General features: G+C 42.7%; 1 protein-coding gene across 1 annotated transcript in view; it reads right to left on the bottom strand.

Annotated features, from left to right (window-relative positions):
- The window catches only part of XKR4 (XK related 4), a 222,101-nt gene extending 197,430 nt beyond the window's left edge, over positions 1 to 24,671 (bottom strand). The window contains exon 1 of the mRNA XM_067292327.1: positions 23,839 to 24,671. Within this exon, the coding sequence (XP_067148428.1) occupies positions 23,839 to 24,671 (833 nt within the window). The remainder of the gene's footprint in view (positions 1 to 23,838) is intronic.
- Between the last annotated feature and the right edge of the window lie 1,625 nt (positions 24,672 to 26,296).

Raw genomic sequence — 26,296 nt, 5'->3', positions numbered from 1 at the left:
TCTCATATCACATTTACAAAGTAGTTAAAACAACTAATGTTTCAGAATTTTCAACTGTTTATGAAAGAAACACAAATAGGTGTCAAATGCATTTTTGCTCAACAAAGCATAGCCAATACCTGCCTTGCATTAGATTGCATCAGTTTTCAGCCATGATCACCTAATATTAATCATATATTTAGAATACTAAACTACTTATGAAATAAATAAAAGAAATTTTCATGAGAAATCCTAGAAGGAAAAAAACCTTCATAGATACTGTAGTTTACAGTTATGAAGCCTACCAATTAATTGGTATCATCAGCTCTTCTCATTCTTGCTATGTATAAAGCATTTATCTTTGTACTGCTGTACAGCCTAATGAAATATCGTGACAATTCTTTTGACATTACACAAAGAGAACATTGATGTTTTCTAAAAGGCTTAAATAACTAATTTTTCACTGGAAGTTGTACATTCTGGTAAAAAAAAGTCCTCTCCGCCCCCCTACAAAACCCAAAAGAACAGATAACAGCTACCTGTGGTACAAAACAACTATCCTTCTAACCTCAGCAGGAATTATGTGATAATTTCATAGGCAAACAAATACAACAATTGGAGATGGGTTAATTTAATAGGGGAGCCATTTGTGAAAAGGATAGATCACATTCCCACCTGAAACCTCATAACGATGAACAAGAGCAGTGGGGGTGGATGGAGGACTCTGTGAGGAAGGCGAAAAGGGCAGAAACAACAGTCAGGGACTAGAAAAATAAATGCCAGGAGAACAGAAGGGAAAGAAGGGAAAAACCTCTTGGGAAGATATTTACAACGGCAGCCTCTGCCCAGTCTCCCCATGTTCCTTCTGTGGTCAACGGAGGAGAGAAGCTCTTCCAGGGCAATGATTTACTGTACCTATCATTAGTTTTCTGCTGTCATCTCCCCTCCTGGGGGAGACACCCTCCTTTAACCTGGAAGAAGAATTAGGTTTCCTAAGGTAAGTTCAGTCTTTGTGAAACCCCATGGTGTGGATTTTCAAAAATGTTGATCTACTGTCTTTTTAAAGACCAAGGCAAAATTTTTCATTGATCTGAGTGGCAATACAGTTTGGCTGACCCTGACTACTAGTAAGTGTCTCACCCTGAGCTCTGCAGTGAACAAGAGAAAAGAGACAACTGCAGAGTGGCCAGGAAAAGGCTGCAACTGCGCAAAGCCAAGGCAAGCAAAGCCAAGCAGCTAGCACAGGACCTGAAATCAGCACAACGCCTGAGTTAATAAATTCAGTTTCTGAGATCTTGATCCCAGAAATATTCACTGGCAACTTTGGAGACCATCTATCTCAGCACGTCCCCTATATAGAGGTGCAGAATACTTCTTAATTTTTGGATCCCAGTCATAGCTAGGGTTGACACAGAAAACAACCTGGCCAGCTGTATTAATGCTGAGATATTTCCACACATGTCAGAAGCACTTCTTTTGTCACCTAGATAAATTCATAAACTATGATGCCTATGGAGTTTGAACACTTCCAGGCTGAGGTAGTAGCGGAACTGAATTTCAGACTGAATTTTGGATGTAAGTGCTCAATTTACATCATATATGGCTTTTTTTTTCTTTTGGCATCTTGCTCAATATCTTAGCTCCTCCTCCAGCAAATCAGGAATTATATAATGATAGTTCAAGTCCTTCAGAATGATGTTGTAACTAAAAAAACATTCTTTCTTGTTTCAGAGATTATGAGATAATATATTAATGAGCGTCAAGAAGACTCTAAGTAGAGGATAATGTATCTTTTGTTTCAACGGCTTTGTGTATTAAGTACTTAAATTGGATTTCACCCAATGTACTTTCTAACAATTTAGGAGTTATTTGTAGCTAATGCATGTGACCAGTCAACTTATCTAGCTATCATGACATCCTGATGATACCAAATGTCTTGTATTCTACCAAGGAGGTATTACATGCAATTCATTACTCTCTCATCCATAAACAACCAGGTAATACAGTAGTATACAACTAGACAGTATAGGACAATTTCTGACATTGACCATACCATATCATATTAGCTATTTATTCCATCAAATACCACCAGATATTTTCAGATAAAGTAGTTCTGCTTTTATTTTCCTATCACAATCCACTGTTGTATGTTTTATTGGATAATAATTTAATTTTCCTTTTGGTTTTGTTTTTCCTCATGTTAAGATGGAAGTGTCTGTGTTTGAGTTTGTGCCCATTGCCTCGCGTCCTGTCACTCGGCACCACTGAAAAGAGTCTGGTCCCATCCTCTTGACACCCTCCCTTCAGATACTTGTACACATTGATAAGATCTCCTCTCAGCCTTCTCTTCTCCAAGCTAAACAGGCCAAGCTCTCTCAGCTCTCTCTCTTTTCATGTTTAAATTCTTTCTCATGGAACTTTTAAGGTTATATCAGACTATTGTCACAAGTTTTTCTAAAACCATAGCAGTGAAAGAACATTCTTGGAGATCTTATTGCCCTCTAATGTCTGTAGACGCTATTGTCTTACCTGCTTTTGCAGACAATCCATAACTGAGGACAATATAGCTCTATTAACCTTGCTATATCAGCCAGAATGTCAAATTCTGTGTTATAAATCTTCATCTTAATCATTTATGATTAAATATTCAGATGAGATTATGTGCAACCTAATTCTACACATCCATCTCCACTTCCCTAATTGATGACCGACAGCAACAGAAGGGGAAAAAAACCACCACCTTTCTGTAGTAACTTTCTAAAAGCAAGCTTTTGCATGCAGCTTTCATTTCTAAGCACAAATTTGTATTTTGATCACCATTAAAAGAAAAATTAATGAAGTTTTGTACATTGAGTCATGTCTGTTGCTTTATTAAAGACAGTTAAATATTGCTAGTGTTAATCCCAGTAGCCCCCAAACTCTTCTTTTTACAAAGCCTCACTGACTTCAGTTCTTCCACATCTGTCAGAGTATTTGACATGCATGCAGTGAAAGTTATATGGGAGCCAACTTTCTAGGGCTCAGTGGGTAAAATTCACCCTTGCGCAGAAGAACAATTTAAGATTCATAAACCACTAAAGCTTCCTCTCAGTCTTTAGCATGGTACTATTCGGAAATGCTTCAGCTTTAAACACCAGATTGAAGCTACGTGGAGCCCAATTTTGAGAAGCGCTGAGCAAGTGTATCTCATCGTGAAACCAAAGTGTCTTACCCTGAGCTCATCACATTTTACAAAAAATCAAATTAGAAATCTATTGAAGGCATCACTTAAACTGAAACAGCCAACTCAACCTGTAAATTAAGGACTCTAAATATGGGACACCTAACAGGAAACGACATGAAGTCTGTCCTTCTGCCAGTGTGAAACTGACTCCGTCAGGGAGCTTTCTAGAACTGTGCAAATAATAGATTCTTCTGTTCAGTGAGAAAAAAAAAAAAGAAGAAGTTTAGCTCAAATAAAATGTGAACTTGGGAAAAGATAGAAGGAAAAAAAGAAAAATAATGATGACATTTTTACATCAACCTGGAACAAGTATGTTTTGTTTTGACTCATTTAATCCTCTTACTTTTCTGCTTTCTCCCTCAAATGAAGCCAATTCTTAAATGAGAAACACCATTTCAAAATGACAAGTCACATTTTTAACAGGAAACTTTTCTCCCAAACATGTAGGCATTTTCACAAAATTACTGGAATAAACTATCTGCAAATTTGCCCCTTTTCAGCCAAAAGTATTTGCCAAATGCAACCTGAATCTGTTATTATATCCCCAAATGCCATTTTGTCAAACTTATGGGGGGGGAGGTTGGGGATGAGGAGGGGTAAATTGCCTGGCTCCATCCTCTGCTGCTCTTTCTAATTGCATTTAAATGATCCATACAACTGCTCTCCTGCAACTTCCCTTAGGGGCGATATTTCACAGTCTAGCTAACCTCACTATTGAAATGTGTCCTGTTTTTCAGCAAAAATTTCACTAGCTTAAAGCACAACCAGAATCATTTTTGCTGACTTCTAAAAAATTTTTTTAAGCTAGTTTTAGGATCAAAAAGTATGCAAAGACAAAATATCAGCAGTACAGATACAACTCTGGATGCTTTAACAGTGCAAATTAATCTGCCATCCAAGATGCTTCATGTCTATTCATGAGTCCAAATCTATAGTTAGGATTCAGCATTCTTTTGGCCCAATAATATTTCGATGTGTCTGAATTAATGGGAATTACCTTAAAAAAAAAAGAAAAAAAGGAAAAAGAAGTGATTTTCCATATTACACACACTTAATATTTGATTTTTTATCATATATTTCTCTGCCTCACCAATATGTGACTACATATGTTGGGCTAAACAACCTCTGGCCCTGATTCTTCAGCTGCTTAAGTATGTACTTAACACGTGTTTTCTCACTGAAATGTTTCCAAGACCAGACCTCTGTACACATTACTGAAGGTAGCAATCAAAATCGAAATTTAGGAGGCCTGGAGTGCTGATGGGGCAGGCTCCAGCATGGTCTGGCACACGTGTGGTGTGCTGTTCCCTCCCCTTCTCACTGCAACGGCTGCTACAGCAGTACGCCCCACCAAATAAAAATCCCGGCTCAAAGGAAAAGAAAGCTGCCGCCGTTCACGGTGATTGAGTAACCTATTCTGCAACTATTGTTAACAAACTTACAATAAAAAGCTAATGGCCCGATTCTGTCATTTTTGCTCAAGATGAGTAAGATACTATGTACTTTGTGAACTGCTGTGTTGAAACCAGTGGGCTTGTTAAAGAAGTTATTAGGCCTGTGGGGACTTCGTGGAGATAGTGAGGCACAGGCGCCTCTGTCGCTGGTCCGGCACGCAGGACCACGTGCCTTGTTACCTCTTGGAGTTTAAACTGGTTTAGCACTCTGTGCAGTTCCACCGGCATCACTCCTAACGTGAGATTTAACCTAACCTGGAGTAAGCACTGCTTACCCAGGTGCAGCACCCAGAATGAGACAGAGCACATTCCAGACTCTGTCCAACAAGACCAATTTATTTCTTCAGACTAATTCAATTTCTGAAGCACTTAGCTTCATATATAACACTGAAAAAAACCCCCAAACCCTCCATGTTTGAGGTTAGAAAAACTCTAGCTTGAAACAACCAACCAAAAAAATCCAATACTACTGAACACAGTCTAAAGGATATTCTTAAGTACTGCTTGACATCTACCTATGTCATTACAGTTTTGGACAAAGACTATATAATTTGGCTCAATTGAGCTATATTGTTCTGTTTCTCAATCAGTCTCATTTTCTGGCTCTTGTTGTTCTGCAGTGGTAGCAGTTAAAAGTTTCAGAATAAAGTATAACAAAATAAAACTGTTTTCACAATAACATGATGCTCATTTTAGATTTTGATTTAAGGACAAGACAAAAGACAAGACAAAAAAAAAAATCCTCAATTTGCAGGGTCTGACAAAAGTCCTTTTGCTATAAGCCTAAAAACTCCAAGCAGGAAGTTTTACAAAGTACTAAGCAAATAGTCTGGTCAAATACCCAGACTTTGTTTTCCTTTGTTTTGAGTAGTTTAGCTCAACACCTCAGGTCTAAATTATATAAAGTCAGACACAATTTTCAGCCACGAGAATTATTTTCCTTTGTCACTGTGTGGTTATCTAAGCAAACAACTCGATGCTCATGACTGCTGAGCAGTCAGTAAACTCTCACTGAGATTACGTACCTAAAGTGAGCCTTGTACCTTTTGAAAAGTCTTGGTCCCACACATTTATTATCATAGCAAACTACAAGCACAACTGGCATTCTGCAATGTATGGAGAGCTCTGATTTAACTATGGTCTCGGGGTATGCCACAGTTCTAGGGCTTAAATCATTGACTCTGAAGTTTTTAAGCCCCTTGATTTCATAGCATGTGACAATACATCTCTGTGGAACAAAATCAAAATGTAGAAAGCCTGAATTTGTTTTGACTGTATTTCTACCAGCAATTTTTTTTTATCTGTGTAGCTCATGCCCAGAGAATAAACAAGATCCCAATATGCTCAAACCAGCCTGTGAGATGCAAACTTCTACCTAATATAAAATTCTGAATTTCAAAAACTAAAGCAGCTATAGATTGGAAATACCTGCAAAATATTCATGCAGCTGTTTAAGCATAGGTTTCCCCAGGGGAGGAGGAGAAGGAAGAGGCTGAGAGAGTTGCATACTCTCACATCGTGCAAGATGAGCTTTGGGTCCTTCAGTGAAACTGTGGCTGTGGCCACGCAGCACCCTGCTCCTAATTCCCCCGCATATGCTGTGTTTTTTCCTCAACACCCCTGACGGTGAGTTAGCTCCTTTCCTCCTTTACAGACCCTTATTAATCCCCTTCTTGTTCAGCTCCGCTAGTAACTTCCAGTGTGTAAGTAACAAAAGTGTTCACTTGCCAGACAGAGTATATACACCACTTTTCTTTCATCTATAAAATAAGTCGCATTACTGAGAAGGTTATCAGGTTACTCTGTCTCTATCTCTCTTTGGTAAATCCAGCTGCATTTTATTCCATTCTCCCCTTTGACTGTATGTATTTAGAAAAGTTTTTAAAGAAAAGGATATGTAAAACTTTACTTACTTATAGGTCTACACTTGCTGAATAATTTTCTTTCTCAGCTTCCTAAATATGGAGCTGTATTTGCTGTCCTCCAGTCCTATGGTACTATCTCTGTCTTAACAAATTAAATACACAGATAACAATTCTTGCAGTATTCTGGAATGGTAATTATTCAGTCCCCCTGATTTTACTAAGATAAAGTCATTCACTGTTGCTTTCCCTGCAGCTGCAGTAATTTCTATTTTAATACCTTCATCTATATTATCTGTTTCCCTTTGCCACCAAGCTAACATCATCATCTATACTGAAAAATGAGGGAAAGCACTGAGCCGTATCTAGATCATCTTTAATATTCATCCTCACAAGATAGTGGCTTTCTCATTCTTCCTTTTTCTCACTCCTATTACGTAGTTGAAGTTTTGTTATTTGTTGTTATTTCTTTTGCAAAGTCTAGCTCAGCTTGGCTTTTTGAAATTCTAACCTTATCCCCAAACTTCTTGACCTCTAAGATTTAGCCTGAGTTGCTGATCAGGCAAGTGGGAAGCGTGTGTGCATGTTATGGGTGGGGGAGAAGGAGAGATGCCTCTTGCTTATTCCTAATGCACTCTTGAAGCCCTAACATATACACATTATTTTAGAGCCACACCCTATAAATTTTTCTCTGTTTTGGAGTTCGTATTCCTGGCAGTATCAGCATCATTTTCAAAGAAATTGTAAGTCCATACTTATATTTGGAAGTTTCTCCCACTAGCCATTTTCTTCAGTTATGAAAATTTGCATTTTTCAAATAAAAAAATCTTAGTGGCTATCATTTTTTATTTTCTCATGAAATTTAAACTGAAGATATCCATGATTACTCTATTCAAGGTTATTTAGTATTGTCAGCCTTCTATATAGTGCATTCATTACTTACTAAAAAGTTCTAAAAGTACATCAACATAAAAACCAAAACATTCTAATACATCTTCCTGATACACTAGCTATTTGATGAAGACTGTCAGCAAATATGAACTCACCATTACTAACAGCCTGTGTTCTCCAAAATCCATTGAAGTAGTTAAAATCACCTGTGATGACATAATTTCCACAGATTCCTGGAATGTCTCTACCCTTCTCACAATAGAACTCCAGCAATCCATAGCAAAAGCCCAGCACTAGCCCAGGGAAACCACCTTTGCAGTCCTTTCCAAAAAAAGGTTTGAATGCATATTATTTACATATATTATTACATCAGTGATACTCAGTAGTATACCAGCAGTTTTCTACTTTGATTTCCCTCAGTAGCATGCAATTTTCAAACACCTATGTCAAGTCATGAACGCTATTTCACCTGGTTCAAGTTCTGCACAGTTGCTCCTGCTTCCTCCCTTTTCTTGCAAGGGTCTCTGGCAGGTCTATATCCACATTATATCTTTTCCTTACTGACAGCACTCAACTAAGGAACAGATGAGGCACAATCCTAGAAGCAATGTGTCCTCTGCCCCTTCTACTTTCTCACCAGTTTAGACATTTTCTTTTCTTTTGACACTCAACCTTCTATTAATATTTCTGTATCCACTGCTGTTTCCTCATTTTACTCCTTTTGTACTATTTTTTTTTAATACAGATGTGAACAGGAACAGTAAACAGGTACATGTGAGCTTCCCCCAACTTCTCTTCTCATTTCTCAGTTTAAAGTCCTTCTTCCAGATGTCAGCTTCAACTTGAGGCAAGTTTCTCAGTTAGACAAGAACAGTGCATCTTTAGACATCTCTTTCACCTAGCATCATATTAATGGCTGATGTTTCAGAAAGCATTCCTTATAGCACTATTCTTGAGTTATCTGCTGATTGCCATGGTTTCATCATGTGTCCATGCTCTTATCCCAATGGAACAAAAATGAAATTTCTAAACATCTCAAAGATGTTTTAAATGAAAGCAGAAACCCATCTACCACTGACCTACTGTTCCTTGCTTTTACATGCATGCCATGGGATCAGCAGACTATTGCTGAAATGAAAACCATTAGCATATTCCCACTGCAAGATCAGGTTAACCAGAAAGCTTGAAGAGTTCAACAAGGACAACCCACTTTCACACAGTAATCAGCCAAATCATGTGGCATTACATTTTCTCAGATGAACATGGATTTAGATGAAGATGGGGAGGCTCCCCTTGCTCCCCTCTAGGTCTATTCAGATGATACTGGGACTTTGGAGAAAAAATTACTCAACTGGAGCTGAGTAATTTGCCTTCCTCGCAGGCAAATAGGTTGTGAAAGAAGCCCTGGCTACCTTTTCTCCTTATCAAGCAGATCATTTGGAAAATACTATAGAATTACAAAGAGCAATCATTTTCTTCCCAAGAACAAGGAAAAACAACTTACTCCTCAATTGCAATTTCCCCTTTTCCTGGAAAAGTATAACCCTGGGAGGCATCTTACCGCCAAGGCAATTATGCCCTATATCCCTATGTATAATTTCATTATGCACCTTTGAGATAAATGCTATTAGGGTTAGAACACCTCCTGACCATAGGCTGTCTAGGATATACAGATCATTAGAAGACACAAAGGACTAATTCATGATGTTATGCATTGCCCTTAGCATCCCCTGATTTCATTGCAAACCCACTTCCATGGATTTGAACCAGAAATGTTTGCTATGGTTTAATAGATTGTAGTGTTGATACTTCATAAGGATGCTTATTTTTTGTTCAGAGTTAAGATTGATCTTGCTTGTGTATATCCAAAAGTTTATGCAAAAGTTTATTTGTGACCTATCAAGCACACGACCAGTCAAAATACAGCTGAACTACTCAGCACAAAGTGATACAGTGAGAGAGAAGTCCAAATTTTAGTTCAGGTGTGACAGACCCACAGTCTTGTTCTTGAAGGGGATACCCGCACCACAGAAATATTCAGACTTCTACTTCTTTTTTCCTACTAGGGCAAGGTCATTCCCTGTAAATAGTTCAGGTTAAAAATAGACATTTTTTTCCAACTCTATTTAAGACAAAAAGAAACACAAACCTTTCCAGAAGAATCAGTTTCTGACATCCTGTGATGGAGTCTGCTAGTGACAAAGAAAGAAGGGGAAAAAAAGACGGGTGGTGGGGTTAGGGGGGCAGATGTTTAGAACAGCAAAATGAGGTAAAAGTTCCAGAAAGCAAGTCATCCTCAGTGGAGGGATCCTGTGGGTCAGACAGCTCAGGAAGGGTAGACACAGCCTTTCATCCACAGGATAAAGCAAAGATAATATACAGAAATTGTGCCTCAGAAAAATAGTCTGACAAGTTAAAAATTAAGACATGATCAGAAGATGCTAGTTAACAAAAGACAGAAAAAATACTGGTATGCTCTAAAGCCGATTGTGGGCAACAATTTGGATTCAGATCATGAACAGATAAACTCTGATTTAGCATTTAATTAAAAAATCCTCTCTGAATTATGCAAGTTTCATTCACTTCTTCAGAAGATATGAGAACACTGCAATCACTTGCCAAGTTTGATCCCAACATGCCATGGGGCAAATGGAGACCCTAAACTGTCATATTCTATTTAAATCATATGTCAGCTAAAGTGAGTGTGATTGCTCAGTATATTAAATTACTACTAGTATGTTGATATTTCTTCATGAACAATCCATGGCTCTGAATTATTTATTGAGGAGGAAGTGGCTTTTGAAGTGAACATTATTTCTCTCTCCTCAGAGCTAATGCTTGAATATGATCAAAATAGTTGCCACGAGAAATAGGAAATTAAAAAAGATACCTCCATGACTGACAGCTCCCAGGTTGTACCTGACTCCTTCATGCATTTCTTCCCTTTGGGAAGCCTGTATACTAAAATGATGTTCACCTTAAAAATAAGATGAGGGACAGTCTGTCGCAGGAAATTGCTTGCAACAAATCACGACTGCAGGTGCGTTCTGTGATGGGGAGCAATAGGTGTCCCAGGCTATTCTCAGGGCTTTGTGGCTTCCTTGGCTTTAGCATCCAATATTGCTCACAGAAAAGCAGCTTCTAGGGAGCCACAAAGCCAGCCTTTCCCCTGATATCAAAAGCGGTACGTAGATGAATCAGGGCTGTGTGTTGTAGTGTAGTGAAGGACACTTAAATGAATTTGGAGTGAGAGTAGGAATAGGGAGAAGGACCCACTTCTTCCATTGGTTCTCCAAGTCCTCAAATGAGTTTTTCAAACCCTTGGCCCCTCAAAAGGAGTCTTCATAGGTTTTTGAGGGTGAGTAAAAATGCTGATGAAAAGTAGTAGACTCTCACCTATGAAGACAAATCCAACGTGACACATTCTGCATTGGGACTAAATTAGACTTTATTAGGTCAAAGAGACATTCTCACAATAAAGTGCACTCTTAAGTGACAGGTGCAATATTTGGACCCCAAATAATTATGTGAAAAGAACATAAATATTCTGCCTTCCCTGCTCCGTTCCCCCATCCCTCAATTCTTATTACCATTCATGAAGAATTCTCCAAATAGTGATTCATAAATCATCCCATAAGTATGCCATAAGAAGACATATTTCTATCATATTCCTATCATTTATTTATTAGTGAATAGTTTATATACAGTAGACATGAATTAAATCTTTTTGTAAATTGTCTGTGAACAGATTTGAATGTTGAGTTTATTCCTCATTCCAGGTTATTCTTCAGTATTCAAGGTGCCAAAGTTAATTTCTTTAATAACCAATCCTTTCTGTCTACTAATTAGAAATATCTGAAACAATTTGTTATTTAAATCATATGTCATTGCTTCTGATCCTTGATTGGATGAGTAATGAAATTAAGCAAGACCCATATGAATTGTGAATATTACTACTGAATATGTAATTAAGTTTTTGATTATTATTCTGGCACTCAGGCTTAAAATATATCTTCCATAAGAATTTGCACTAATAAAGTTCAAGCACAAAAAATCAGTATGAGTCATTAACATAGTCAAACTGAATTCATAACTGAACTTCAAAAGAACACTTATAAGGTTCTTTTTATTATTATTATGATTATGAAAAGTGTCCTTTTAATTTGGACAGCAACTCCTATAGTAGTGTTAGCTGTCAAATAAAGCTACTAGCCATTTTTCCTCTTCAGGTACTGGTATAAATTTAAAAATTAGGAGGATAGGTTGTGCTGAGGTATTGAAAGCATCTTGTGTTGATACAAGTTGATAATGTAAACTTCAGTTGTTTCAAGGCTCAGGCAATGAATCATTTTATGGAAATTTAAAATCCTTTAAGACTTAGCATTATATATAAAAAATTCAAAATATTATATATTTTCTCATAATACACATCTAGTTCTTACTTTAGAGTACCCAGTAGGATAATTTCTTTATGTCATTACTAAAATACACTTAATCTTAATTCAGCTGACGGTCAACATTTTTCAAAATGTTCATCCTGTCCAATAAGATATCCTATTCTATCCTTCCATTCTTTCAAAATGTTCTAACCCATTTTTCTATGTTAAAGTGAATCAGGGCATCTGATACTTAATAAACAGAAAGGTGTGGACATATCACTTTAGTTTAGAAACCTGTCATTTGTAAAACACTGAGTATAACAACATATGAATGTGAACTCTGCAGAAGTAGGACATCTACAAGTCTGGTACCTGTCCGGTTAAAAGATGTTAACCCTGTAGAAAAGTGCTGGCTCACTGATGCAATTGGCCTGTTACCGCTGAAGGGGCTGGCTCTCTTGTGAGAATACAAAGTGGAGACTGGCTAATAAAGAGATCGGAAGTGCAGGAATAGAGATGCTCAAGGGGAAGGACTGAGTCCAGATCTGGAATTCACTCTGAAATAAATTAGGAAAGGCACCTGCTCCGAAACACCTTTCTTTCTGTTTTGAACACACTTAAACCATGAGTAGCAACTCTTCATTACTTTTACCACAGAAGTATCCCAAAGCTCCAGATAATATCATCATCCTGCTGTTTTAGGAAATTTTCAAAGGAACAGAAAGAAAACCTCCTCACAAACTGCTTACCACCTTACCAATGCAGCCGATAGGTGGGAGGCTGGGAACTATTAATACATTTCAGTGAAAGAGAAAAAGGAGACACAAGAATTAAAGACTTGCCCTGGGCAAGGTGAAGCAAGTCCCATGTGAAGAATCTCCCACAGCCCAAACCATAGCTTGGTTAGGAAAACAGTTTTTTCCCTCTAAGGGGTACATTTCTACATCGCTGAGGTGAAAACATACACACACTCACAAAACAAGCCCAAATCCTCAGGTTTCCAATCCAGCTGATACCATCTGAATAACAGCTCCTGCCAAGCAAGGGAACAGGTCCAATTTACCCAGAGCTCCTCTGACCTTCTCAGCTCCTGGGCTTTTATGCTCTGCTTATCCAAACCAGCTCATGAGGCTCTGCAAGGGCCCAAGGCAGTCTCTTCAGAGACCGACTTAGGGACTGAGAGTGGGTGGCTTGTCTTGAATCCTTTGCTACTTTTCCCAACAGGCAATAAGTAATTAATTCTCCAAGTCAGTTTGATTATTAATGGAGTAGCTCTGCCACAGCAGTAACACCTACAGAATGAAAACAGATTATAGAAAAACATACACCTACAAAATTTTATTTTTTAGGTACAGGAAAGATAATGAATGGCATACCTGCATACCCAACAAAGCCCTCAGCTCAGCAAGGTAATCATCATACTCTGCTATCATGAGTTCTTAATTAACCTGTGTGGTAAAAAATCCCAGCAAATGGTTGTTGATTGTAAACGCAATCCCTCCTTCTGACACATGCATTAATGCACTATTGTAAAAGTTCAAAGCCATTATTATTGAGTTGTCTTGGTGACATTAATTATCCTCTGCACTGTATTTGGCTTCACTCAGGTAAATCTTCTTTAATTGCCCGGTTTTTACTTACAGAACACCTTCACTTAACATACTATGAACTTTGCTTACATTTATGCTTTTTCCAATAATTTTATGTTACATGTAGCCTCCACCATTATTCCTGGAAATGATAATGAAATCTATACTCAGCTCATTTGCTGTTGTCACCCATACAGGTCACTTTTTTTTGAAGCAGAAATGTCCACTGCTTGGAAGCCTTGGGCTGAAGTAGAATCGAGTACCTCCAATATGTTAAAAAAAAATTCCTAACCCTTGCTACCCTGCCCATTTTCGCACAGTATATTGGATCCAGGTTATAAGGCAGACACACAGATAAGGAAAACAGCACAAGAGCAGAGCTAATTTACTGCAGCAAAAGTGGGTAGCTGAAGGAAACAGGATAAAGGACAGAACTGCTTAAGCCAGCTAGCATATTATGCGTTTAATATGTATAGATCCTTGATTAAATAAATCCTTCAAAAGTTAAAATTTTGCTTTAACATCCCAGAGATTTCCATTATCAAGAGATGTTCATGTTTTGAGCATGTTTGACTTAAAGCATGTTTTGACAGGCATGTTTAAATGATAATTTATTTTGAATTGTTTCCACCTAAAGCATTTTCCATCTTAGTGTCTCAAAGTATTCTATCAAAATTAAGCTTCATAATTCCATATAACAGCCATACTGTAAATATACACTAAAAGACTACAGGGTGAAATTTTCAGAACTATGCACTGCTTTTACTGCTCCATTTGAGGCATTTTTAATTTCCTTCCACCTTTAAGAAAAGATGGTAATAAGCACCACTCCAGTGGAAGTAAAAGGGAGATGCGGTTCTTCATTTTTGGTAATCAGACATGTTAAAAAAAAGAATACCAAAACAATGAGTACTGAAAAATTGGGCTCCACTTGCTATGGAGCTTGTGGTAAGTTGGGAGACAAGAAGCTGGGAGCTGAAGATACAGAATTCCTGGGATTTTATTTCAACCACAGAACTGCTTGTTATATTGACAAAAATCAACTATAAAAATCTGTTACTGGCTTAGGAGGAAATCAACTCAGAGCAAGAACTAGGTACCCAAATATTTTTAAAATTTCTGTCTAATTTCTTTACCAGACAGAAGTGGAAAAGGGGAAAAAAAACCTACTCAATGACACATGCTCTAGGTGACCCTGCTTGAGCAGGGGGGTTGGACTAGATAATCTCCAGAGGTCCCTTCCAACCTCAACCATTCTGTGATTCTGTAACACATTAAAAAATGCCTTTCCTTCCACTCCTTTTCTAAGGTTGACTATATATGACAGAGAAAGGCTGATAAAAATATGAATAAAGCCATCCTGTCTCAGCCAATTTAGACAGTCTAGAGCTACTCCCATGAGCTAAGCAGGCATTTCCATGTAGATATGTATTATCATATTTGTGGTTATACTACACATGCACAAGGAATGTTTGCAAATAAAAACATTGGCAGCATTGACTTTTAGGACAAGAGAGATAGAAGGTTAAAGGCAGGCAACAAAAAAAATGATTAAGCAGTCAAAGAGACAGGAGAATCCCCATTTGGTCCTGTTTAAGGGCCCTAACAATTAGGTTGCTTCCACTCTAGCTTCTTGAACATTGCATTTCTGTCAAGGACACAGCTCCAGCAGAAAAGACAGTAAATGTTCCTCTCTAGTCTTGCCTAAGCTTCAGTGGCGAGAGCGGACAGGATTTGTCCCTCAAATCCCTCTTGGAAACAGGATTTGAGTCCTTGCAGCTGGAAAGAGCAGTGGGCTCAGATCCCCTCTAACCTGAGTGAATACTCTAATCACAAGGGACTTTGCTCCATCACTATTTTAAAATAAAGCAGATTCAGTAACATTTGTCAGGGATCGGAGCTCATCAGTGCTCAAAGAAGGTTTAAACAGTGCTTACCAACTGGATCCTCTAAGGGATTTTGATGCCACTCAGCCAAGTTTCTGGTTTGCAGGGGGCTTAAATGAGAAATAGGAACTCAGGCTGTGTGTGCTGGGGTCATTCTGGATGAAGCCAAGAAATGCAGAAATGCAAGGCTTTAGGACACTTACAACTCACACATTATATTCTGCTACGCTGAGGTTCCTCTAGATTAATAAGGCTGCTGTGCCCAATTTTTTAAATCAAAATTTCAGGTATAGTGCCTAAAGAATATGTAAGTCCTGCTTTGCAGAGCTAAGTCCTATTTTAGGCCTGGTTTACAGATTTCCACAAGTGAGAATATAAAGATTAGGGTTATTTGCTTTAGAAGAAAGAAAAATAAGAAGACACACACCTCCTTCAGCCCCATCACTCTAATAACATAAAAAAGGCAACAATTTTATCATGACAAAGCTTACTGTTCCACACTAACCATTACTAAACCATGAAATTATCAATAGAGTGGCTTTCCAGTGTTTTCTACATGTGTATGCCTGAAAACATTCCTATGTAAGCATAGATTTTCCGGTAGAGACCTGCTGTCCAGTACTTGCTAATCCAAGGTACTTTCCTTGGACCTGCTGGAAACAATCTACTGATCCTTTGATCCACAGGTGGAAAGACACTACTCTGAAAGAAGTTGGCAGGATCCTAGAGCAGATTTGATGTTTACGTGAAAATGTCCCATTAGAGTGAGCAGTGTAGGAAAATGGCACCGCTAACCTTCATTCTTAAGGGCAGAAATCAGTCAGTAGCTGATAGAGATAAGGAAAACTGTTCTTCCATCTGTACGTTAATTCATATTTTTTTTCATGGTAAACCATCTGTATCTTTCTCTGAAGCAGCTGGTACTGGTCCTTGGTACATTAGTCTTATCGAAGTCGCACCTTCCAATTTTAGAAGAACAAGAAGAAGTTACTTTTGTCGTCACATCATTGACTGCCAAACTTCCTTTAAAAACTCCCCACAAAACAGTCTCGTTCCATTTGCTCCAACTCATAATATTAAATCATTTGTAACTGATAGTGTTAACCACCCCCGCTGATTAATTCTGCCAGTCAAAAAGATTTGTGTCTTATACCATGAACATATTGAACAAAACAAACATGTTCTAGCAAAGAAAAAGTAGTGGCAATAATAACATAGCACTGCAGTTCTACCTGTAGTACTCAAGGACCATTAGAAATATTTTGTTTGAGGAAAAAATTAATTATTACTCATTCCAGCCATTACAGACAGCAAAACAGAATGAGCAAGAGAGAGAGATGAGAAACCACCTCAGCAATTAGAGATCACAGCTAATTCAAGTTATGGTTGTCAGGAAATTCAAGTAAAATCTCTTGGAAAAATATATACCTCAGACAAATTATTTTTTAACTCTAAAATTTACAAAAAGATAATTGAGAGTACTCTCTTTCCCATAAACTGATGTCAAACTGATACCTTGTGTTTGTATTCATGAGTGTATAGATGACTACTTACTGCAAAATCAGAGTTAAAATTGTATCTAAGATTTGCTCTGTGAGTTTGTCCAGCTGTATAACCCTTTTTTCCCCCCTCTCCTTCTCCAGTCTCTCAAGCAGCCACTTATAAGATTACTCAGATAATCTCTTTTTGGTCAGTAGCTGAAGGAAAATAAACTGGAGTTAGGCACACAGCCTGCAAGGATTAACCAGTATTCCTGTGCCTTTTCATAACTTATCTCCTTTTATATTCTCTTTCAACAGTCCCTCAATTCTCCCTCATGTTCTCTTTCATATCAGTCTCTTTTTATTTTAAAAATCAAACGAAGACAATCCATTTTATAGGCTGTTTGCCACTTCCATTCCTATTTGTCTACTTGATACAATGTATACAACTGACAGTTGTGTGAAAATGGACAAAAACGTCACCACTTTTTAAACATAGTTTAGCAACTACAAGAAGTTCTAATATATCTTGAAATGCAAACAAAAGAACTATTGACTTGTTACACGTGAAAAGCTACTTCATTGGAACAAAGAGATGGAAGGCCAAGCTGATATTATACAAGTGACGTAAGAATTAATCTCATTTTAATTTTACTAGAACCTTTGTATCTTTGTAGTCAAGTCAGTCCTTACAGACAAATATTAAGGACAAAGTTGGCTGACAGAGAGAGAGTATTCGAGCAAACAAGGTAATCTCTGATGTAAATAACCTGAAGATAAGGAGGAGGAGAACTGAAGCTGCAGAACATTCTGTGATGTTAGCCTTTCTAGCTGCCCCACGGGAGATTTGGACATGCAAACTGGCCTTGAAGCAATACATACTTTCCCTGATTAAGTAACATCGAAGAAGGAAATTTTAGCCAGAAAAATTCTTCTGGTGGTAAGAATCTTCTGCAAGATTAAAATATCCAGAAACAAATTATAATACAAAACAAGATTAAAATATCCAGAAACAAATTATAATACAAAACATTTGTTTGAATTCATAGTGTGTATTTTTAGTCATGTCTGCATTTGCATTGGAGATCTCTAGAATAATTAATATCTATGCATTATAACATGAAATTCTCTGAAACAGGAGCTCTTAAAATCCATCCAGATTTTCCACTTCTTAGGAAAAAAACAAATTTAAATTTGTCCCATATATAAGCTGCTAGAAACATTCTGTGTATAAAATATAAGTTCACCTACTAAGCCAATTGAGCAGTCAAAAATTTTAGAGCTTGAGTAGTCCTTTGAAATCTGAAAACTTACGTAAGTGATAAATATTCTCTGTAGAGAGAACCCTTGTTAATTATTAAAGTACAGTATCTTTCTTCTAAAGTACATCAGCGTCTTTTACATGTAGCTTAGGTTATTAGAATAAACTGAATACCAAATCTGATTTGTATGCAGACTTGTAAGAGATTTTTAAGAACATAGTAAAGCTTCACATTTATGTTTCCAAAAGAATTATGTAAAGCATAGCATTCATCTGCATAACACTCTCTTAAAAAAAAAAAGGAATATTTATTCTGCTGAATATATTAGCAGAAGTTTAAATGTGGTTAGGCCACCTACAGGCTGGTCTGCCCCTTCTCCTCCTGCTTTCTGGAAAAAAACCCCCCAAACTTTAATTCTTAGTTCTGTCAGTCCATCACCTTTCCTGAGTCCTAAAGACACAACAAGAAAATAGTTAGCCAGTAGGACTTTAAGTCAAGAATGGCAGTAACTCTATAGGATGGTATTGCTGAGTGGTAGTATTTCTCTATATGGAGAGACATATGGGGAGGATACGCAATAATCTTGTCTAGGAAATGGCTATGACTCGTAAATTTGAACTCAACGTGACAAATCATCTGACAGATTTCAAAACAGTGAGAAAAAACTGTGTCAGACTGAGATATTATCACATCTCAGTGTAAAGTCCATTGGCAGCTGGAATTATTGACCACGTAACTTACACTGAACTCCTACACTGTTACTGAACAACAGCATCAAAACCACCATGTAGAGCAAAAGTGGGAAAAAATGTAGCTGTTCAAGAATGGAGTTGTGACAATTTAAAAACAGATGATATTTTTCTTTATTTGTCCTATCTTGTTCACAGTTCCACCTTCTTAAGGGCTCAGTCATGCTCAGAAGTGAGCACTTGAGAAAGTCATAAGAACTGCTCGTGTACAGAGCAGCCACCATTTCCCTTTTTCTTTTTCTGGAAACTGTAAGATCACCAACCGATTGCAGAGGTGAAGCTTATGAGTGCAGGCAACAGAGGATTTTTTCGGCAGATGATCCAGCTCTCTGAGAAATACTCTTCATAAGGCACCAGAAGGACTACAACTCACATGGCTTTCAGAAGTCAGCATCACCTGCATGGATCTCCTGCAACTTCTTCTTTTTTTTTTTTTTTTTCAAATAAGAACCAGGAAGCAGAAGGAAGATAAAGATTTTTTTAAAACTGCATGTAAACAGAGAGAGCTAAATCACACCATATTGATGAAGATGGTGGGGGTCTTTGGGCAGACCACAGAGCAGTGGAGGACGTGCGCTGCAGGGGCTTCTCAGGGAGCCAGACCCACAGAGCAATGAACCTGTCTTCTCCTCCTCCTCCTCTAACCAGGTTCCCACACAGCTCACAAACCTCAGTCAAAATCCGTGATGTACTTAATCATCTCACTATTGTCTCAGCGACCCAGAAATAATCTTAAAGGGTAATTTCCAATCACCTTCTCCCCAGTGATTCACCCTTCCTCTGGCCTTGTTGGCTTAGCAAGTCACCAGTTTCCCTTCAGGCACTTCCACTGCTGCCGTTCAGACAAGGCACCAGGAGCCTCCGAGCCCTCTGGGCAACAACCACGTCACCCACTCATGTGAGCCATCCCCATACAAGGCACAGCAGTCATCCAGGATCAACTTCTTGCTTCCCAGAGGCGGCAAGATGGGCACTGTCAGGTCCCTCCTCCCGCCCTCCCAGCTGCCCCTGTGACCGTGATCCCCCAGTGTTGCTCCCGTGGCCCCTTTCCTCCATCTCAGAAGCGTGTCCCTCCTTGCCTGTCAGCTCAGAGACAGCTCACCCAGAAAAAGAGTTTCCAAGGAAATGGGCCAGCTCCATGGATGCCAAATGAACATTTTTATCTCATGCATCCAGTCACCAAGTCCCATTATCCACTGCACAATCTGAAAGCTGGGGCTAAGCCTGGAAAGCTTAGTGAATCAAAGGGGTGCTCAGGGGCAGCGCTTACGTGCTTTCATGCCAGGCTCAAAAGCCAATGGTTCCTCTGAATCCTACTGCCTCATGTACCTCCACACAAGTGTGTCTCCCTTCCCTATAAAGCAGAGTGGGCTATTAAAGCATCCACTTCCTTTTTTCTTTACAGTGGACTATAAAGACTCTGTGTGTTATACTCTCCTTGTGCTCTCCAGAGTCTGCTAATAAAAATTTGTGTTGCTCACGGCACATATTTGGGAGAACACAGCTCTGTAGTGTGGCTTTCACACCCGTATATTGGTAAAACACAGAACACACCGAAGGCATAGGGAAACATAGCTATATCTATCCCCAAAGGCAGAATGCATTTTCAAAATCTCACCAGTGATCAGATTTTAATATGAAATTAGCTGCCTACAAAGGCCTAGTATCTGCACTCAGCTATGGCAAGCAACTCCTCAGAGACTTCACTGGAATTTTAACTGAGGAACAGTGTTATCAGAAAGTCTGCAAATATCCAGCCCTGAAAAAAATTATCTATGTGCTTTTTCTTCAAAATGGAAGGATTCAGTCCTCTATAATTTCAGGGGGGAAAAAAAAAGTTATACCAGCTTCAAAAGAAAAAAGCCGTATATTTATTCAGAATTGATTTGTGGCTTAGCTCTTCCTGCAGCTCCCTGTCTTTACACTCTAGAAAAATTTTGTTTTAATAATTTTAGATTGCCTATTTACAGCATTGCTCCATGCAGCATTAAAGGCCTCATTCATTTCCCATTAGCACATTATAGTTAAAATTAACACATAATCATTTTCAATGATCTGGCTTTCAATATGTTTGTAAACAAAAATTAATCTTGAATGTAATACAAGGAAAAGCTTTGGAATTGTTAGAAATCAGCCTGACAGAACTAATCACTAAAAACTCACTTTTCCAATTTTTTTTTTTAAACACAAGAACCTTAAGATTGCTGGTTGTACCCAGGGTTTCTCAGGATGACTTCTTTAAATATGGGATTGGCACAATTCCCCCAAACACGTTTGGCAATGTGACAAATTAAAGGAAACAGAAAACTTCAAGAAGGAGTTCAGCCCTTCAGGAGGAAAGAGAGGGGCAAGGAATGCCAAATGAAACAAGCACAAGTGATAATCTCAGTATTCTCTGAACAAGACACGAATCTCTCTTCATGTACCCTGATATCCTTACCTATACGCAAAACTACCAACCACCAAAACCTCTGTTCTAATAGTTAGGGCTCCTTGTTGACAGAGAAATGAGAGCAACATTTTTGCTTTGGGAGTTTCAATGCCATAAGTAATAGAAAACTTAAATATAGGTACAGGAGAGATTTAGCCAGGGCCAAAAGAAAAGACCAGGAAAAACTGGAAGTGGAGAGAAAAGCCCGAGGCGCAGAGCAAAGAGGTTCCCTCAGTCTCCGCAGCTGGGGGAGCCGTGCCCTCAGCGCGTACATGCTGGTGGCGTCCACACAGCCAGCAGGGTCTGCGCAGCAATGCTGAAGAGCGACTTAGTCCCCAAACACGTGCAGCTAAAAACCACCTCAGAGCACCCTTCAGCCTAAATGTCCATTAGCCATTGCTCAGTTCAGGGCAGATGTTACACTGCGTAGAAGAAATTTGGGACTACAAAGTTCCTGTCAGAATTGTCAGTGCTCATTTTTCCAGAAGATCTTTTTTCTCCACTGATCATATTAGTTCTGAGTCCATGGTTATGTACAGAGTTTTCCCATACAACCTCTCCTCTTTTGGTTCTGGTTATTAGTTTTAGGTGACTGCAAAGGCTCTTCCTTATGAGGAATATACTTAGGGAATTAAAAGGAAGTCACTTTAATGAATTATAAAGCACAGCTATGCAAGATTGCATACAGCTGACTGTATAATATGTACATTTGTGGAAAACTACAAAGAAATACTACTAAGTTACTGACAAATAGGCAGTTTGCCAGATCAATTTCACTGGAAAAAAAAGAGCATAGCAAGCTAAAACATAAATAACATCCTAACACGCTTTGTCAATTTAATATTCTGGTGATCTTACACTGCTGCACATAAAATATGAAGAAGGCTACAGATGAACAAGAGAGGCTCAGCTAGCTTTAAATACAGAGGGCTAGGTACTCTTGTGAGGAGCAAATCTTATGTTTAAAGAGGTTGCGATACATAGAAAAGCAAGTAGCTAGGAGAGTGCAGCCTCATCCTCCTCCTCTGACAGAACCGCTGTGCGATATCAGACCTTACCTTGCTCCACTCAAAACCCTGCTCCTCCTGTTTTCCCATACACAGACATGATGGGGGACTCTGTAAAACTCTCTTCTGTGTCACTCAGCATGACACACAGTGTTTGTCTTCCATATAGATTAATATTGACATTAATTGTGTATACAATATGAGCCCTTGAACCTACTCTTATGTCTCTGAAGGATCAGGACTGAATATTACACAAAAGCCATCTCATCACAAAGTCCTAAATTTAATTTGTGTTCAACCACAGAGGTAGAGCACACAAGTGATCCCGAGCACAGCATTGCTCTTCACTCAAAATTCTCTTCCCCTCTCAAGTCCTGTCATAGTTAATACTTAGAATATCTATAACTTTGAGTTAGTTTCACAGCAAGTTTAGAAAATCCTATTCACTATAATGAATCAAAAAATCTAGAAATGATACTTAATAATGCCTTTCAAAATCTTCAGTATATTATCCAGCAGTACTTATACTCTTTGATGCTTAAAGAGCACAACCAGAACTGAGCTGCACTGTATACTGCACTAATACAGAGCAAAAGACCATCCCTGTCCAAAAAAAAGGTGGGCCAGAGATTTAAAACTCCATTTGGAAATTTATAATAACATATTGAATTCAGCTCTCAAATGAAAGAATTCTGACAAAACAAAACAGAAACTCTTGAGAATTTCTTTCCACCTGTCAGACAGGAAACTCCAAAAGCAATTTCAGCTGTTGCTTTACTGAACTGCCCCACTGGATGAACTTCTCAAATGCAGCACCTATCTTCCACGATTTTATTTGGACTTTTTAACTCCTAATACAGTCCTATGCAAGCTCTAAATTCCGTGCTGTTCAGACAGCACTACATGTATTTACAAGGCATTCCGTCTCCATCTAAGCCTTTCCTGGAAAAATAATCAAAAAGTCGGAAGGGATTACTTTTGCAAATTATGATGTCATCTGCCTCTTCAGTCAGGGTCTTCCGTAAGCTAGTACATCTTTTCGGCAAAACACATAGTCCTGCTAGCAAATGTTTTTGATAGCAGCTACTCAAAAGTTTGATTTAGGAGGTATTTCTTTATGCATCACATATCTACAAAAGGCGTCCACATCGCAAAGAGCAGAAGTAAAGCAAGATACCCCCCCACAAGCAAACACAGCAGCGGGACTGTCAGTTTCTGGAAAAGAAACTCTTCACTGCCTGTGAAGTTCCCTGCTGGTGGCAACACTGCCCCGTGCCCGCGCGAAGAGCGCGGCAGATGCGCCGGCACCGGCTGGATACTGTGACTGTCCTGGGGAGAGACCCCCTTTTTTTCCTCCCCCTTCACCCCCCCCCTTTTTTTTTTAAATTTAGCTCGTCGCCCGGCTTCCCAAGGAGGTCCGGGCGAAGTTGCGGCGCGCAGGCCGGTGCCAATCGGGAGCGGCTCCCGCCGGGGCGCCCTCGCAGCGCGGAGCGGCGCGGGGCGGCGGAGGGGGCCGGGGGCGCCGCGGGGCCCCGTGGGGCGGCCCCGCGGCGCCGGTGCCGGGGGGCGGCCGCCGCCCCGCCCCGCGCCGCCCCGCGCCGCCCCGCGGCCGGCCGCGGCCCCCGCCGTCCCCGCGGCTCCTCACCTCCAGACCTGCCCCAGCTGTAGGATGTGGACGAGCGACTGCAGGAGCCAGACGCAGCAGGCGCACGAGGCCGAGCCGCCGCCGGCGTTGCTGCTGCTGGCGCTGCTGCTGTTGGTGGCGTTGCTCTTGCTGGCGGTGGACGCCTGCCGCTGCGGCGCGCCGGGGCGGGCGGCCGCGATGTCCCCGGCGGCCGAGGCGCTGCTCACCAGCAGCTTGCTCTCGGCGGCGGGGCAGTGACCGGCGGCGGCGGCGGCGGCGGCGGCGGTGCTGTCCTCCGTGCTGAAGTCGTGCGCGAACCAGCGGAAGCTGAAGACCTGCACCGAGAGGGAGCCGAGCAGCACGAAGAAGAGCGTGAGCCCGAACCACCAGCGCTGGCCTCGCAGGTAGTAGTCGACCGCCAGCCAGATGTCGGTGCCCACGTCCGCGAAGTACACGGCCAGGGCGGCCAGGATCCAGAGGCCGTCCCACAGCGAGTAGCGCCGCTGCTCCCGGCCCAGCCGCAGGCACAGAGAGGACGAGCCCCCGCCCGAGCCCCGCGAGCCCCCGCCGCCGCCCCCGCCGCCGCCGTCCCCTCCGCCGCCGCCGCAGCAGCAGCGGGAGCCACCGCCCGAGCTGTCCCCGCCGCCGCCGCCGCCGCCGCAGCACCCGCCCCCGGGCGCCTCGTCGTCGTCGCTGCCGCCGCCCGGGCCGCCGCCGCCGCCGCCGCTGCCGCCGCCGGGCAGCCCCGGGGCCAGGGCCGGCACCGAGCCCGAGTGCTCCGAGTTCTGCAGCGGCGTGAAGGCCACCTCGCCGCCCTTCTTCCTCTTCAGCCGCCCGTCCGACTTCGCGGCCATGATGCCTCCCTCAGCCCCGCCGGAGAGAGAGCGGCGGCGGCGAGGGCCCCTTTATCCCGCGCCTCCCCCTGCTCCTCCTCCTCCGCCTCCGCCTCCCGCCCGCCGCAGCGCGCCCGCCGCGCCCCGCGCCCCTGCCCGCGCCCCGCGCCGGGCTCCGCGCCCCGCCGCGCCTCCTCCGCGGCGCCCGCGCCCGCGCCGGGCCGCGCTCAGCCCCGCCGCCTCCGCGGGGCAGCCGCTGCCGGGGCCGCCGCCGCCGCGCCCTGCTCGACCGGGAGCAGGCAGGGCAGCACGGCCCGGAGCAGCGCGGCCCGCCCCCGCCGCCGCCGCCGCCCGGCTGAGTGACGCCGGGAAGAGGATGACCTCATCCCTCATCCCTCATCCCTCCGCCCGCCGCCGCGCCCCCGCCCCGCACCGGCGCTGGCGCAGGGCGGCGGAGGGGGCGCTCGGGCGCCGGGAGGGCGGCGGAGGGGGCGCCGCCCGGCCCCGGCCCCGGCCCCGGCCCCGGCCCCGGCCCCGGCCTCGGCCTCGGCCCCGGCCGCGGAGCGGAGCAGCGGCCGCGAGGAGGCGCGGCCGCTCCGCGGGGCGAGGCAGCGGGTCGCCGAGGGAGGGTGCCCCGGGAGCAGGTGGGGGGCGCGGGCGGCTCCGCTGCCGCCCCCCAGCAGCGCTGCGGTGCCGCCGGCGCGGCCCCGCTGTGAGCGCGCCCCGCGCGGCGGCGGCGCCCCCGCTGCCCGCTCGCAGCGCGATCCGCGGAGCCGCTGCGCGCGGCGGGGACGCGGCTTTCCGCTGCCGCGGCGGCAGGTAACAGCCACCCGCGTGGAGCGGGGCGCCGCCGGCTCGGCCCCGGGCAGCGGGGCTGAAGTGCCTGTTGGCTTGGCCTGGTCCGCACACCCCTAATAACCGGGGGGTTATTACACCCCCCCACCCCACCCCCCATCCCGTAAGAAATGCTGCTTTAGTTCCCTGGACTTCGAGAAGCGCAAGTGAGAGGTGCGATCCTCAAATTATGCCGTGACTCACACTCTCTCAGAGCCGTTTGGGGGAAGGCGAGGAGACACCGCTTCGCTCCGCCGCCCGGAGAAATCGCCTTTTCTGCACGTAACTCACTCGGCAAACTCCCGATGCGTTTCGCCGCTCCCGCCGCCCCTCTCCGCCCAGCCCCGGCTGCCCCCGGACCGTGGCCGCTCTTTAAAGCTCACCCAGGTGATGCCCCGTCCGCAATCTCCAACTCAGGCGGCGAGAGGCCGCGCCCGGCTGCGCCGGGCCGGGGGGCGCTCCGGGCCGGGCCCCCCGGCGCGGCTCCCCGCCGGCCGCTCGGCTCCGCGGCCGCGGCTCCCGGCGGTGCCCGCTCGCCTCGCCGGGCCCTCGGCGGGCAGCGCCCGCATCGCCGCTCCGTCGCGCCCGGCGTGATCGGTCCCCGGCGCCCGAAAAGCAGCAGCTGGAGCCCGCGGAGGGGGCAGGGGCTGCGCGGGCCGCTCGCACTCGCCGCCCGGCCACCGCGCCCGCGGCCGGCCGCTGCCATCTGCCCCGCCGACAGGCGAAGTTGGCGTTTGGCCCTAGCCCGCTACCATCTCCATCCTCCTACATATCCAAAATTTATGGGATGAACAACCGATTTACTTCCTCGT

This window comes from Apteryx mantelli, chromosome 2, assembly GCF_036417845.1.
Source record: "Apteryx mantelli isolate bAptMan1 chromosome 2, bAptMan1.hap1, whole genome shotgun sequence".
NCBI lineage: Eukaryota > Metazoa > Chordata > Aves > Apterygiformes > Apterygidae > Apteryx > Apteryx mantelli.
This window is presented reverse-complemented; position numbering and strand designations above follow the sequence as displayed.